The 13569-nt window shown below is 40.3% G+C and overlaps 1 protein-coding gene across 1 annotated transcript in view; it reads right to left on the bottom strand.

Moving 5' to 3' along the window:
• Positions 1 to 13330, bottom strand: part of nectin3a (nectin cell adhesion molecule 3a) — a 31508-nt gene extending 18178 nt beyond the window's left edge. Inside the window, 1 exon segment of the mRNA XM_023404278.2 lies at positions 13098 to 13330. Within this exon segment, the coding sequence (XP_023260046.2) occupies positions 13098 to 13185 (88 nt within the window). The 5' untranslated portion in view covers positions 13186 to 13330.
• Positions 13331 to 13569: the final 239 nt, after the last annotated feature.

The following is a 13569-nucleotide window of genomic DNA, read 5'->3' as shown; positions in this document are numbered from 1 at the left end:
TGGGTTTTGCATTCTCCACTCCACAGTCATCTGAGCTGACACGACAGCTGTTTGTTGTCACCTTACTAGTATAACTCAGTGGTTTTGCTTGACAAAATATAACGAAATCATACTGCAGTGATAAAATCTCAACAGTGAGATACATATTTACTAATATATATCTGTAAGTGGTACAAGAATATAGATGGCAAACAGATAAAAATCATCCTGCTGCATCAGTCGTCTTAGTAGTAAACTAACATGCTTGGCATGCGTGACATTGTGTTGATGTCTGCAGACACGTGTCTCAGACCAGGCTTCTCTCTAACATGCTCCACATGCTGCAGCTACCTTAAACGACACTCCAACTGCTACTGTACGTAGTTTGTCTATCTGAGTGTGTCAGCTTTCAGGGCTGTCAAAGCATACAAAGAAACTAGACTCCATCCATACCATGTTCTGTTTGTTTTACAGCAAGCATTTGGGAGTAAGTAGGAAAAGGAGGGAGAGAAAGGGGGGATGTGTTTAAAGAGGACTCCACCCTTGCCATTAGGGGAGGAGAGACAGATGGCCTCTGCATGGGATACCTACAGCCAGGAGGAGAGTGGGGAAACTTGGCACTGCTAGCTGCAACCATGAACAACACAGCCAGGGCTCGCAAACTAGAGCACCGTGAAATATTATCTAAAATACTGCAGGCAAATGAAATGTAAGCAGTGCGTTAAACAAAGCTGTCATGCTGTTTCATCAAGGAAACAGGCGTACTGCTGTAGAACTGAGGCACAGCTCTGGCCTGTCACTAGTTTCATTGCTGGTTATCCATCTTGTTAGATAAACAAATAAGGTTCAGAGTTTTCAAAGGATCCAGAAGAAAAACTAAATTTTGATGGCCATCTTCATGCAGTGTCACTGTTTTTATGCTTTTCAATCATTCAGTCGACTCTAAATGTGACACCCTGCCCCAGAGAACAGGAAGAACCCTGGCCTGCAAAACTTAATTTGACCGCAGAGAAATAGGCTGCACTTTTGCCCCTCTTTCCTTGAGAAACCCAAGGAAAGAATGAACTCATGGGAAGGATATGCTTGCTCTTTGAAGAAATGCTTCATATTTGTTTCTTTCCCTCCTGACATCACTAATTGCGACAAGCTGCTCGAAAGACGCAATGGTAAATCAGAACCTTCCTTTTTGCCTGGCAACCGGCTCAAACATTCCATGTCAGCCACTTGATGAGCCAAAATCTCCACCTACCCAGACCTGACCTAGCTCCAGCCCTGACCTCCCCAGAGGAGGCTGTCTCCTGGCTAGAGAGATCTTCACAATAAAGCCTGCAGTGCATGTCAGAACCGTGTGAGACAAGAGTGAGCCAAGTCCAGAAACATTCACAAGCTGCAACAAAATAGACAATATGTCATGTTCATGTAGACAAACTCCATGCATAGATTATCATGTCAAACAGCACTCATGAGGGACTGATCTGAAGACCTCACAGGAGAAGAATGCAGACATGAGATCTGTGCAGCAGGGAGTGTGGTTTAGGACTAAAGCAAGAGGAAACAGAGTTGAGCAGAAGATGAATCAGGACACAAAACAAGAAATAGGACAGTTTTTGAGAAGTAGTACAGGAGTGAGATGGACAGAAGAAAGAACAGGAGTTCGAAGTGTGTAAGGACATAAGAATGTAACTGGGCTGGGTCAGTCATTTTTACTGACTCATATTAGTACTTGTCAGGCAACAACAGTCTGCCAGAGCAGTTCAGACCACCATGTTTGCTGCTGAACCAGGTCAAACTTGACACTAAAACTACTGATGCAAACACATGTACAGTATTTACAGCAAAGACAGGATGGTTAATCTGTGCAGACTTTAAAAGTGTATGCCTTTATAATTATGCAATCTCGTAGTACAAAGATGACGTAGTACAATATTGGACATGTACAACTGTAGCAAGTATGGTGTGTCACATGTGAATCAAGAAGTCGGTCTGTAAACTGTGATGGATGTTTGGCTAACCTGGGGGTTTGTTTAAAACTTGTACGATCATCTGAAACCTGTTCTTTTTTTTTTTTTAGCCCTATTGAACTTCTTTTTAGCAATGTTGCTGTGTTCCCAGATCCCAGCAGTTACTTTGAGGATTACTATAACATCATAACCGATGGAACTGCAGTAAGTGGAAGTAGAAGTGGAAGTGGTAATGAACTAGAATCTGGTATCCTGCAAAGAGTAATTAAAGGGTAATTAAATACAAAAATATTTAAATATCTATATTTAAAAAGGTATCATATGTAAGAATGTAGAGCAATTTACATGTATCAATCACTTTTTTTATTGCCACTGTATATACAGATTGTAAAGTATCTCAAAAATTGAGACCTTCCTCGACTTTCATAGTTGCCTTTCACAGCCTTGCGGACTGATTTCTATGAAAAGACCAAATTTTACAGGAAAATCCAAGGGATGCCTCAATGCTTATCTCCTGCTCCCCTACAGTACCAACAGCGTGCAACACTACCTAACATCAGTCTAGAATTGGAGTCTGTGAACATCAACATATACAATAGTCTATACTATAATAACAATGTTACCTCATCTATCAATATGACGCTGGTCAATGCCTGTCATTCGCCTCTCTAAGATGTTAGCAAGCAACTTGGGATTCACCAGAGTGAACATAGTCTCCACCCTCTTCCCTGCATTGTTAATTTTCAAATGTGTGTGTAGGAGGTAGGCACAGGCCGAAAGGCAGTGTTTCATAGTGTTTAATGAGCACAGTAATTCATACTCCTTCCAGGCACCGAAGTCCCTTAGTCTACTATAAGCCAATAGCAACATTAGTGGACTATTAAACTTCCATCTGATTATCAAGGTCACTTTTCAAAAACGTTCATTAACATGTATTTGAAAACTGCCTGGGCAAACTCTGCTGACCTCACTCAAAACAGCACCCAAATGAATCTCTGTATATGGATTAATATATGACTATGAGATACAGTCATAAAATATTTATTCAGTAATGTCTCCCATGCAACCATTCCCAACCCATTCCCCCTGTAGATGAGAAAATGACATTTGTGGAAAATTAACAAAAATTACAACAGTTGGGATTTTGAAATACCATTTGGGCCGGCCCCATATTTTCTGAGTCGTCTGTGCCTTTAAACTGGAAACTCAAGGAAGTCAATAGGCAGTGTGGAGCCATTTGTGTGCGACAGTTACTCCCTAAAGAGGTGACCAGTGTAAAAAAAAAGAAACAACTCAGACAATGCCTGTGTGCCTTACACAGCTCCCCAGACCTTTTTTTTTTATTTTTGTAAAGCCTTTAACTCTGTCTCAATCAGTTAGACAGGATAGGTTAAGTGGTGAATTGCCTGTTTTATAGCATGTCTTTATCGTAAGGAATATTTATGCAGTGTGAAGAAAACATTAGTTCGTACACCAGCTCCATTCTACCCCTTCCTTCCTAGCATTGTATCATGTGAGGGTGTGAAGCTTTTTCAGTGGGCTAATTCATGGTGGAGACAAACACAGGCTGACAGGCTTTTAAAAGGGGGCAGGCAGGCCCTCTTTCACATGTCACTATCCTCTTCAAAACCTTTTCCCCCCCTAGCATTGTGGACTTTTTTTGCCCTTCTCATCCGAGTCACATTTGATTAAAGATCAGTGCTTAAAAGAAAAAGATCAATAGTGTTGACATACAGAGTGTCAGGACAGGTTACAACCTCTAATCAGAGTCAACTATAGCTATGCTGTAGGACTTGTGAAGGACAATGTCTGCCGCTGTGTACCAAAGCAACACAAACATTCCTACAGCATCCTGCCTTATTGTGTGGGATTTGTTATTGTTTGTTGTGGGGGTTTGTGGTATTTTAGTGTGTGGACACAATGCTATGCTCACAGAGTTGGGCATTTTATTTTTCCATGCAGTTAGAAATTGTACAACAAAATGTACTATTTCAAAATGACAATCTGCAAAAGCCACAGCCAGTCACAAAAGGCCAATGTGCTGTGTGACTAAGTCAATCTTAAGGGTTTTCTTTTTAAGGGGAGAGACCACAACAGGAGTCACTGAGGACCTCAATTAGAGGTGAAGTGTTGATGTCCCTGACATGTAGATGCTAATAGAGACTGCACCACCATCACCTTCACTCCCAAGTAGTGTTGAAAAAGGGTCTGCTTGCTCACCGAGTAGCGCCTTACTGCTCCTGTCCTTTTTTAGATAGCTGATTGTTTAAAAAAAAAAAAAAAAACAACTTGATGACAGCCATGAATTGTTCAGACATTTACTATACAAAACATTTAGCCAGACAACACATCACAAAAACAACTGATGTGTCTATTCTTTCAGAGAATGTGATGTTTTATAGTTAGCCTAGCATCTGCTTAATTGATTTCAGTCAGTTATTCACAGCATCCACTAAAATCAAACCAAAGACAGCATAGACAGGCTACCTAATGATAACTGAAAGTCCAACCCTCCACATCAGCCTATTTGATAATACAAGATTAATTGCAAGTTGGACTCATATATTCAAAACTGGTACTTGCTCAACTTTGCCATACTGCTGTTGTATCCGTGGGCTCCAAAACCTGCTGTAAAGACCCCAACATGTCCAACACAACTGTGCTTCTGAACAGGTGGATGAAAAGAGGAGAAATAGCCTTTTCCTCATAGCCAGCAATGAACCATAGAGACATGCACACGGACAGATTAGACCTCAAGAGCCTATCATTCAAGAATTATGCATTGTTTTTAGTCACATGTTGTTCTCACAACATTTATGTTAATGTCCTTTGAAAAATACTCAGATTTCCTGATAAAAAAATCCATAAAACAAAGTTAAATTTTCATTTATTAAGACAGAAAGCAATCAGGCCCTTGTTGGGTGGTGGCATGAGGAGGTGGAGTTTTTCAGAATGGGTTCTGTACTAATCACAGACTCCACTGCCCTTGACTGGGTTTAAATGGGCTACTGTACTTTCATTAGGCCAATCTAACATAATAGAAACAAAGTTTCCCACATGCCACAGAGACCCCAGAGGGAATTAGACTGTTTTTCTTTAAAAATTATTCCCATGATTGTCCAATTTTAGATTTCTTGTATGATGCCCATTTCTGCTAACAACCAGCAACATTTCTACATGGTGTTAGTGAATGTCACAAGAAGGCTTCACATACTTGGCAATTTTTAGTTAAAAATTAAAACATATTTACAGACCTTTTGATTGATACAAGAAAACTTTGTTGTTCGTTTGTTTTATGTGCAAGATCAGTACAGCATGTTCAACGTCATCATATTTAGGTCTTCCAATGAGGCCTGGAAGCTGAGCCGGATTACATACCTTTGCCATTTTTTAAATAAGTCTGTATTCAGGTTTGTTGTCTTCCCTCATGAGAACTTTTCCAATTCTTTCCAATTCTCAATTTTTTGTTTTTTGGGTTTACCAAGGTGACTGCAGCCTCCTTCACAAATACATTATTGCCTCTAGAAAAGTATGGATGTTGATGGGGAAAGCTTCTTTGGACTTTATTAAGCAATTAGCATCACTGCACATACCAGCAATCACCACTTCACAACAGAGAAGGTAAAGCAGTCCAACAGAAACCTGCCTCTGTATGGTACTGTGTGTATCCGGTGGTCAATAAAAACAGTAAGTAGTGTGGTCATTGTGGCATTTCACCAGCATTATCCTGGTCAGAGTGAATTCATTTTCCCGGCACACCCACTCTTCCCGGCACATACTCTCACCCTGTTTTCTGCAACAGATTGAAGTGGTACTGAATTAGACTTACCACCCACTTTGAACAGTGAGAAAAATTAGATTTACGAACCTATGTCAAAAAAAAAAAAAAAATCACAGCTGACTAAAGCAGATCTATAGTGACCCCACAGGAGGACACAAATACATATCCGACAACATGCCAGTTGAAACCCTGAGTCCAATCCCCCATCTACAGGTTATGATGCCATTTTACTGATCTACATCACTGATCTGCACTTATGTCTCGAGTTTATTCAAAGAGAAATGTTTTCAAAATCCATATAAGTCATTCCTACTAGCCAGAAATTAGAGGTCCACCTCCTCCTACATGTGTAAAGTTCATAGAGATTAAATTTGCTACAAGACAACACCCAAGTGTATTTTTTCTGGGACTAGGGTTACATGTCTGGTTTGACATAGTGTTCCCACAATATACAGCTCATTTGGATGTAAAAGACAAATATTTTGAATCCATAAAGGCAGCAGAACCCCAACAGCTCTGGGTTATAGTGTAAGTATACCTTCAAAATGTAATGCAAGCTGTGCTTTATATGACATTCCAACATTGTTTTACACCCTAATTAGAATTGGCCACTTGTATTGTTGTGATCCCTTCCGCAAGAAGCAACCACATTGAGCTATCATGTTGGTCAGAAGTGAGCAGTAGTCTGTGACTCTTCCCCTGTGTGACAGAGCAGCTAAGCTGTTGGAGAAAGACAGTATACTTCCACCGTCCATCATTAATACTAACCAGTAACAAAACCTGTCTATTTGGTCTTCTTTGCTACAGCTTAAATCAGAGAGGGGGGCTTTACAGTCTGTCTGTAGATCATAATAACAACTAAAACAGAAGCATGGAAACTTAAGTATAAGGACACAAGGTGGACATGGGCAGTGTAGCAGGGATGGCAGGGGAATACAGAATAATCTGGCTGAATGCCAGCAGGGTTTCAGTTTTACAAAATCCTATTCAAGCCATTACTGCAACATACCTGCATTAAGGACCAGGGCTGGTAAGCTGCTGAGTTAGGGGACAGGGCTTTCCTTTCCTGTGTGTGATGTTATCTGACACACAATGAGGGCAGAGGTGCTGAAACCTAGAAACTTGAACTGAAATTCTGAGAAAATAATAACTACATCTGGTTAAATCTTTCACAGGCAAGACAGTTACTTCAAATAATGCGAGTTTTCCCATCTGAAATGCAGTTATGCTACTACAAAGGACAATTTTGGTCCGTCACTCATGGCATGTCCATTATTGTAAATAATGCATGCAGTGAACATTTCCTGCTCACTTATGGTTTTGGACGTGTGATCTTGGGATAGTAAGTCCAATACTGTCTGTGTTTTCACTGCTTAATTCACTTGTATGTCACAGTCAAAAGGTTTAGATTGTTAATATTTGTTGATACATCATAACAGAGGTTTCACTTCACAGCTAAAAGCCAGAATTGTGGATGATTAACTTTGCTTAAATTGTCCAGTTCTCTTGAGCCAAATGTCTATTTCCATTCTCAAGATGCATATCACAGGTTTGGATGCTAGACAAACACTGTGCTAGAGAGCTTAAAACTGGGATGTAGTGGGGGTGTAATACTGACTTTACAGAGGACAGATGAGGGATCCAAGCAGCAGGTATGGTGGAAACATTGGTGGAAAAACAAGACACTCTTCTCATCCGTACAGTATACTGTATGTCACCATTCTTTGTGTACTACCAGATGAGACAACACAACAAATAGTTTACTCTCTACAGTCAGCACTGGCCAGTATTTGACTAGTGGGTGTTAATAATCTCCCACCTGGGTGGTAGGGGGTGTGTCAGTGCATACAACTGACTGTGTGCTCATCCCAAACATCATAACCACCCAACAGCTGAATGAGTGAAACAAATAAGACTGAGCGGTGAAAAGCAGCCACACCTGTTTCCCATAACCCCGGCACTCCTCTCCTGGGGGATTCAACTGCTGACTGTGCACATCCTGTGTGTATACCTCTTTAATATGGACTGTGAAGCCACAGTGTATCCGAGTGACCCGAACCTCAGTGGCATACTGTGATCTGCTCTTTCAGGGAAAAACCCTGTCTCCTGAAAACAGCAGGCAAAAAACGGTTTAAAATGTTTCTCTCTGTTCATTCACAGTAGGTAATTAACCATGGAAATATCTGGAAGCCATTTATACAGCGCAGTTTCCTATGACTCAGTGATTGAAACAGTCGATTCCTGTCTATCCAAGATTAATTCAGTAGACAAGACGTACTAGCTAAAACACAGTGAAAAATACCACTGCTAATATTAGCATTTTCTGTGTATTTTTATGCATTATGTCCTTTTCCTCCCCATTTTGAATGGCTAATTACCCATGTACTGTGGTCCTAATACCCATGTTGGTCTGGAAAGGAAGTAGCCACAAAAAAATGAATGCCATCAGAAGCATTGTGATTGGCTCACAAAACCAGGCAGTCGGGTTAAGGTTGAGGCTGGTATGATAGCTTATTTGTGTCATTTGTGCCCATGGAAAGTCCAAATTCAACGTCTTAGTCTTAATGCTTTCCAACTCCCATACCCTGTCTGTGGCAATCAGCCCCAAGTCCATTCATTCATCAGAAGTTTTGAAACTTTAAAAGCTCAGTCACAAATATTAAGTTTCATTTTAAAAAGTTATTATTAGTATTTATGGCTCCAGCATTGTGTATGAGGGATTGGGATTCAAAATAACTTACAGTGGCCTTATTCATGGAAGTGCAGGTACGTGTCACCATCACCCACAGCAATGGTGTGGCTCATTGCTGTATATTTTTTGGACAATAGCGGAATAAGCCATATCAGGCTTTTGGCTACACAGACAGTACTTGTTAACAGGATCAGTTCACTGTTGGTTTTGTTTTTTCATGGGATTTGCTGACAGTAAGAAAAATATACAGCCTTATCCCTCTAGGCATACGACTAACAATGGCTCTGCCTGGGTACATGGCATTAAGCCAAAGATGTCCGTCTAAAACTGTTGACAGGACACGTCAAACTGCAAAGAGGGTCAATTATAACTTTTTGCATTGTGACTTTTTAAACTGTGAAGGTTAATATTTGTATAACTTTGCTAGAGCCAAGAAAGAATGACATTAACATTCATATTGACATTCAGTCTAAGCAACAGGCCCTTTTGATAAAGTGTAATAAGTCAGGGTTCCATCCAAAGGCAGTGCAAATTGTGACAGAATTTCCAGAAAATCAGCAAGAGGAAATGCTATTTTATGCACTTCTCTATTCACTACTGTTATGCCAGTATTACGAGTTGGTTAATTGAAATAAGCAGTAGGTGCCAGTAATTCTCCAGTCAAGTGCCATGAAACCATTGGAGAGGAACGGGCAAACATGGCATTTAAAATTTTAAAAAATTAATCGATTAATCAATCAGCAGCAAATTAATTGGAAACTATTTTGATAATCAGTCCTTTTTTCTGGCAAAAGTAATTTTTTCTGGCAAAAACATGTCACACTTGTGAAAATTAGCTGCTTTTCTTTGCCTTTACTTTGGGCTTTTATACTGCTGGTCTGACAAAATGCATTTGAGTGTGTTTTAGAAAACGTAATGGGCACTTTTCACCATTTCCTGACATTTTATAGACCAAACAATTAATCAAGAAAAAGCATTAGTTGCAACCCTAATGGCATTTGTGTTCATTTGATGTATTATTGTGACTGATTTAGTCAGTTTTTTTACTACTTTCAAATGCACTTTGTTGCCTTATGTTTTATTGAAACACAAACTTTTCCACCTCAGCCAATGCACAAATTTAAATGCACATAAAAACAGGTGGATGGAAACACACTTACATACAGTATCTTTAGTCAGAGTACTTCAGGTTGGCACTAAATGTACAATTCATTGATGCTCATTCTTATTGGAAGCAGATGGCTTAAGTATCACCAACTAACTGCAGTGTCATATATATTGTTGTCTGGAGGTCACAGCTATGATTTACTAATAGACCACCAGAGAGCAACTTGCCATTCAGAGCCTCTGTCAGTCAGTCACATCTGTTGAGGAAGAGGAAGCAAAGGGGTGGAGTCAACAGAAGCTGGTGACCACAGCCTTCTCCCAAAACCCCACACACAGTCGCCATGTCCCACAATAAAGCAGCACACTCATCTGCTGATGGCCTTCCTTCAAAAAGAAAACACTGCATGCATTTAATGTGATTAGGAGTTTTCAGTCTGCTGCTTGACAACTGAGATTTAACATTAATGAGAGGTTCAGATGGATGCAACAGCTGCGACCCACAAAAGTGCAACCAAATGCTAAAACTTACTTTAAAGCCCTTTCTTGCATATATTTTCAATAGCACTTAACCATTGTGGATAATTAACAGCACCCAGGAGTGAAATTTTGGTACCTGTAGACATATTTAGTCAGTGTATCACAAGTCTGTCTACTATACAAAGTAATGGTCATGAATAACCAACCATCCTTTGTGGAAGACTGACAGGAAAAAATGGTAAAAGAATCAAGTGAATCAAGTAAAATGTATTATGACTGCAGATTCTTTAGCTTGATAAAACGTAATAATAGGATGACATGTAACTTTACCTCTACAACTACAATCCGAATTTCCATTAAGCATGAAGTTATCCACCCACCACCCCCAATCAAAAGGTCCAAAAAAAGATGTTGTGACCTGATCTGCCCTATGCCATATGGTAGAAAGATGTAGCTATTTGAATTACATTTTCAATGACAAGCCTACTTTCTTGGCTGCACCTATCATTTATTAACCAATGAAGCACATTAACCTCTAAAGAAGAAGGACCAATTCTGCTCAGTCAATGCGGTGCTTTTTCATATCTATTTCTGTTTTGAGTCTGTAATTTCGGTGGCTCCATTACTACATTATTTATTTAGATTGTGAATCCTGCGGCTCCAAGAAAAGAAACCACAAAACTACGGTCTTCAATTACAGACCTCACAGCCTGTAGCCACGCCTCGGATGAATCCCCTCCTCACAACCCCGTCAACACTACAGGGAATCTGATAATGACACAGTCAAGGAAACTGACATCAACACTGTTCATGTCACAAAGTCCCCCTTGCACATTTGTGCTTTGCTAAACACACAACAGTATGCCTAAACCACATGGGCTCCAACCATATATTATTGAAAGTCAAAAACCGGCACGATGTTGTTCCAAATACAACACCAAGAATACTGCATTTTTGCTGGCTGGTTTGTCCTCTGTGTTAATAATCAGATAATTTGGCTGTCAAGGTGACTAGCTGGACTGAAAACCGGCATACACACTGCACCAAGTAGCACATGTTTGGGGGCTAATCAGCTTAGTTTGCAGCAATGGGTTGTTTATCAGTTCCCTGTGTTGATTTATGAACCAGTGTTTTGTGGTTACAGACAGAAAAAGTATGGTATGAAGAAGACTCTGTAAAAGTATGTGTTGCAAGTGTGTGTGTAAGCAAGACAGAGATGATACTAGTGGCAGCAGTAGAGACACTACATACTACAGCTTGACTGATGAATCTGCCAGGGCAACAAATTAGCTGATCTTGTTGTTGATATATTTCATCTGAATGTGTCAGCTGATAAATTCCAAGAAATTGCAATGCACAAATGCCAAAGATATATTTGAGGTCATTTAGAAAGTGTCTCCATTACGTAGTTGGTCACAGTTTAAAAATGTCCTGCTCAGTGCACATTTGAATCATAATTCATTAAAAAATATTTACTTTTAGTGACTTTTAGCTTATCATTTTTTTAGTTCTGTTGTGTTTATGTAAAAACATGAATATCTGCCCACATATCATTATCAAATATCTTATACTTTTCGATATATCAGTACCAGCTTCATCAATACAGCACTGGTTCAGCTTTACTACACACTAAAAAAGAGTTTGGAAAAGTGAGGAAAAATTGACAAATGGATATATTTCCTTGTTTTTTTTTATTTGTTTTTTAGTACTCAATGATTTTGGATTTGACAATAATACTAATGAGTTTTGGACAGCTGATTGGACAAAACAAGACATGTGACGATATTACCTTTGGCTCTGTGAAACTGGAGTGGACACTTTTTGCATTTTTTTTTTTTTAAGTTATATTATTATAGACCAAGCAATTACGCGATTTATCAAGAGAATGATGTGCTGATTATTCATTAAAATCATCACTGGTTACATCACTATACAAAAGGTTCTGGGCATTGACAGCTATAGTGGTATAGTAGAGTAACTGTTACACAATTAACCGTGCAGAAAACTTTTATTTACATTTTTAGAAGCTATTAAACATGGCATAGTTGCAAAGCTTTTATTGCCCTTGCAGTCAGAAAATGTGGCGCATTCCTGTGCGGTATTTACTTAAGTATCCATCTGTGTTTGTCTGCTCTTTTGTCTTTGCAGACCATGTGTTGTAATCCCAGCTCAGGACTGGGATATAGACAAGCTCTCCAGCTTCACGACTCGGGACGGTATAGAGACTGGAGGGTGCTCTCGCTGGCATACAGCCCAGCTGCAGGTCAATACTTCCAGAGACTCTGCGACTGCAGTGCCTCTCTTGAAATATGTCTTCATTTCCCCTGCCACCCCTCACGCCCTAAGCGGAGGAGTCTGTGCTGCCTCTCCTCTTCTGTATCACATAACGTTTATCCCCCCCATCTGTATCCGACCACTTGGCAAACTTCACAAAGGAGCTCCTCTTTGCTCACCATAAGTGACACCAAGAATATTTCGTTTCGTTTCTATTTTTGGACACCTCGAACAACTGCTGCCTCTCAATGACTTTAGCCATTTGAGTGGGAAGAGAAACCAGCCGGTATTCCCCCCACACTAAGTAATGTTAGCTAAGTCATGATGTGATATACTGGAAGTATTTTCTTTCATGCTGTAAGTAGCTAGAAAATGTGCGCATAATTACCACCAAACACAGCGCCTAAAGTTGCCTCCTGTCCCGAGTGGAGTCATTTGGGGCTGAAAATCTAATTGGGTTAGCTTGTGTGTAATTAGCAGTTGCTGTGCAGGGTATAAGTTCACGTTAACCATTGTTAGAAAACGGAGTTGCATTCAAATGGACAAGGCAAACGAGGTTTAGCTAACGGTCTACTGACGCCAGAAGCAGCTGCTTTCCTAGATACGTAATGTTGGGATAACTGTCCACACACAAGAACCATTAGCTTAAATAAAGCTAACGGGCTTCTAACGGAACACAGCCCACTTCAACACAACGAGGGCTAGCCGGTTTTTTGGCGTTTTGAATCGGTGACTAACGGCAGACACTCCGGCCAGCTCCACAGCAACTTCTTTCTGTCGCCTCAAAAGTACCACGAACAAAATGAAAAAGAAGCCGTTAACTCACTGGTAAGTCCGTATAAGGTGAGAAGTGATGTTAAAAGTCGTAGTCCGTTGGATGGCAAAGTCCCTCTAAGCGGTGATGTTTTCTCCATGATCCCTGCGTGTCTGTGCGCTCTCTGCGCTCACTCTCTGCTCCGTCCTCCTCCTCGCTCCTCGCTCGTCCCTGTTCGGCTGTGGCTGGCTCAAGCTCTTGGGGAGCTGCTCTCCATAGCGACCGATCCGCGTGGGCTGTACCACTTCTGCAGGACAACAAGCACAAACACACGTAACCTATGCACGCATGCACGCACGCACACGACCCAAGTCATCCCCATTTGATTTTTATCTGTGCTCAGATTTTTGGTATCAATATGAAAAACAAAGGACATGAACTAGTCCTTAATATTATTTTCTTACTTGGTAAATTCTATTTGCATAAGTCAAGAAGAAGACATTTGTCACGTCTCTTCATCCCGACATTTTATGGAGAAAGGCCT

Source organism: Seriola lalandi, unplaced genomic scaffold, assembly GCF_002814215.2.
Source record: "Seriola lalandi dorsalis isolate HSWRI2012SDOR001 ecotype SW California unplaced genomic scaffold, Sedor1 jcf7180002054237, whole genome shotgun sequence".
Lineage (NCBI taxonomy): Eukaryota > Metazoa > Chordata > Actinopteri > Carangiformes > Carangidae > Seriola > Seriola lalandi.
The sequence above is the reverse complement of the archived record's forward strand: the minus strand, read 5'-3'. Positions and strand labels throughout refer to the sequence as shown.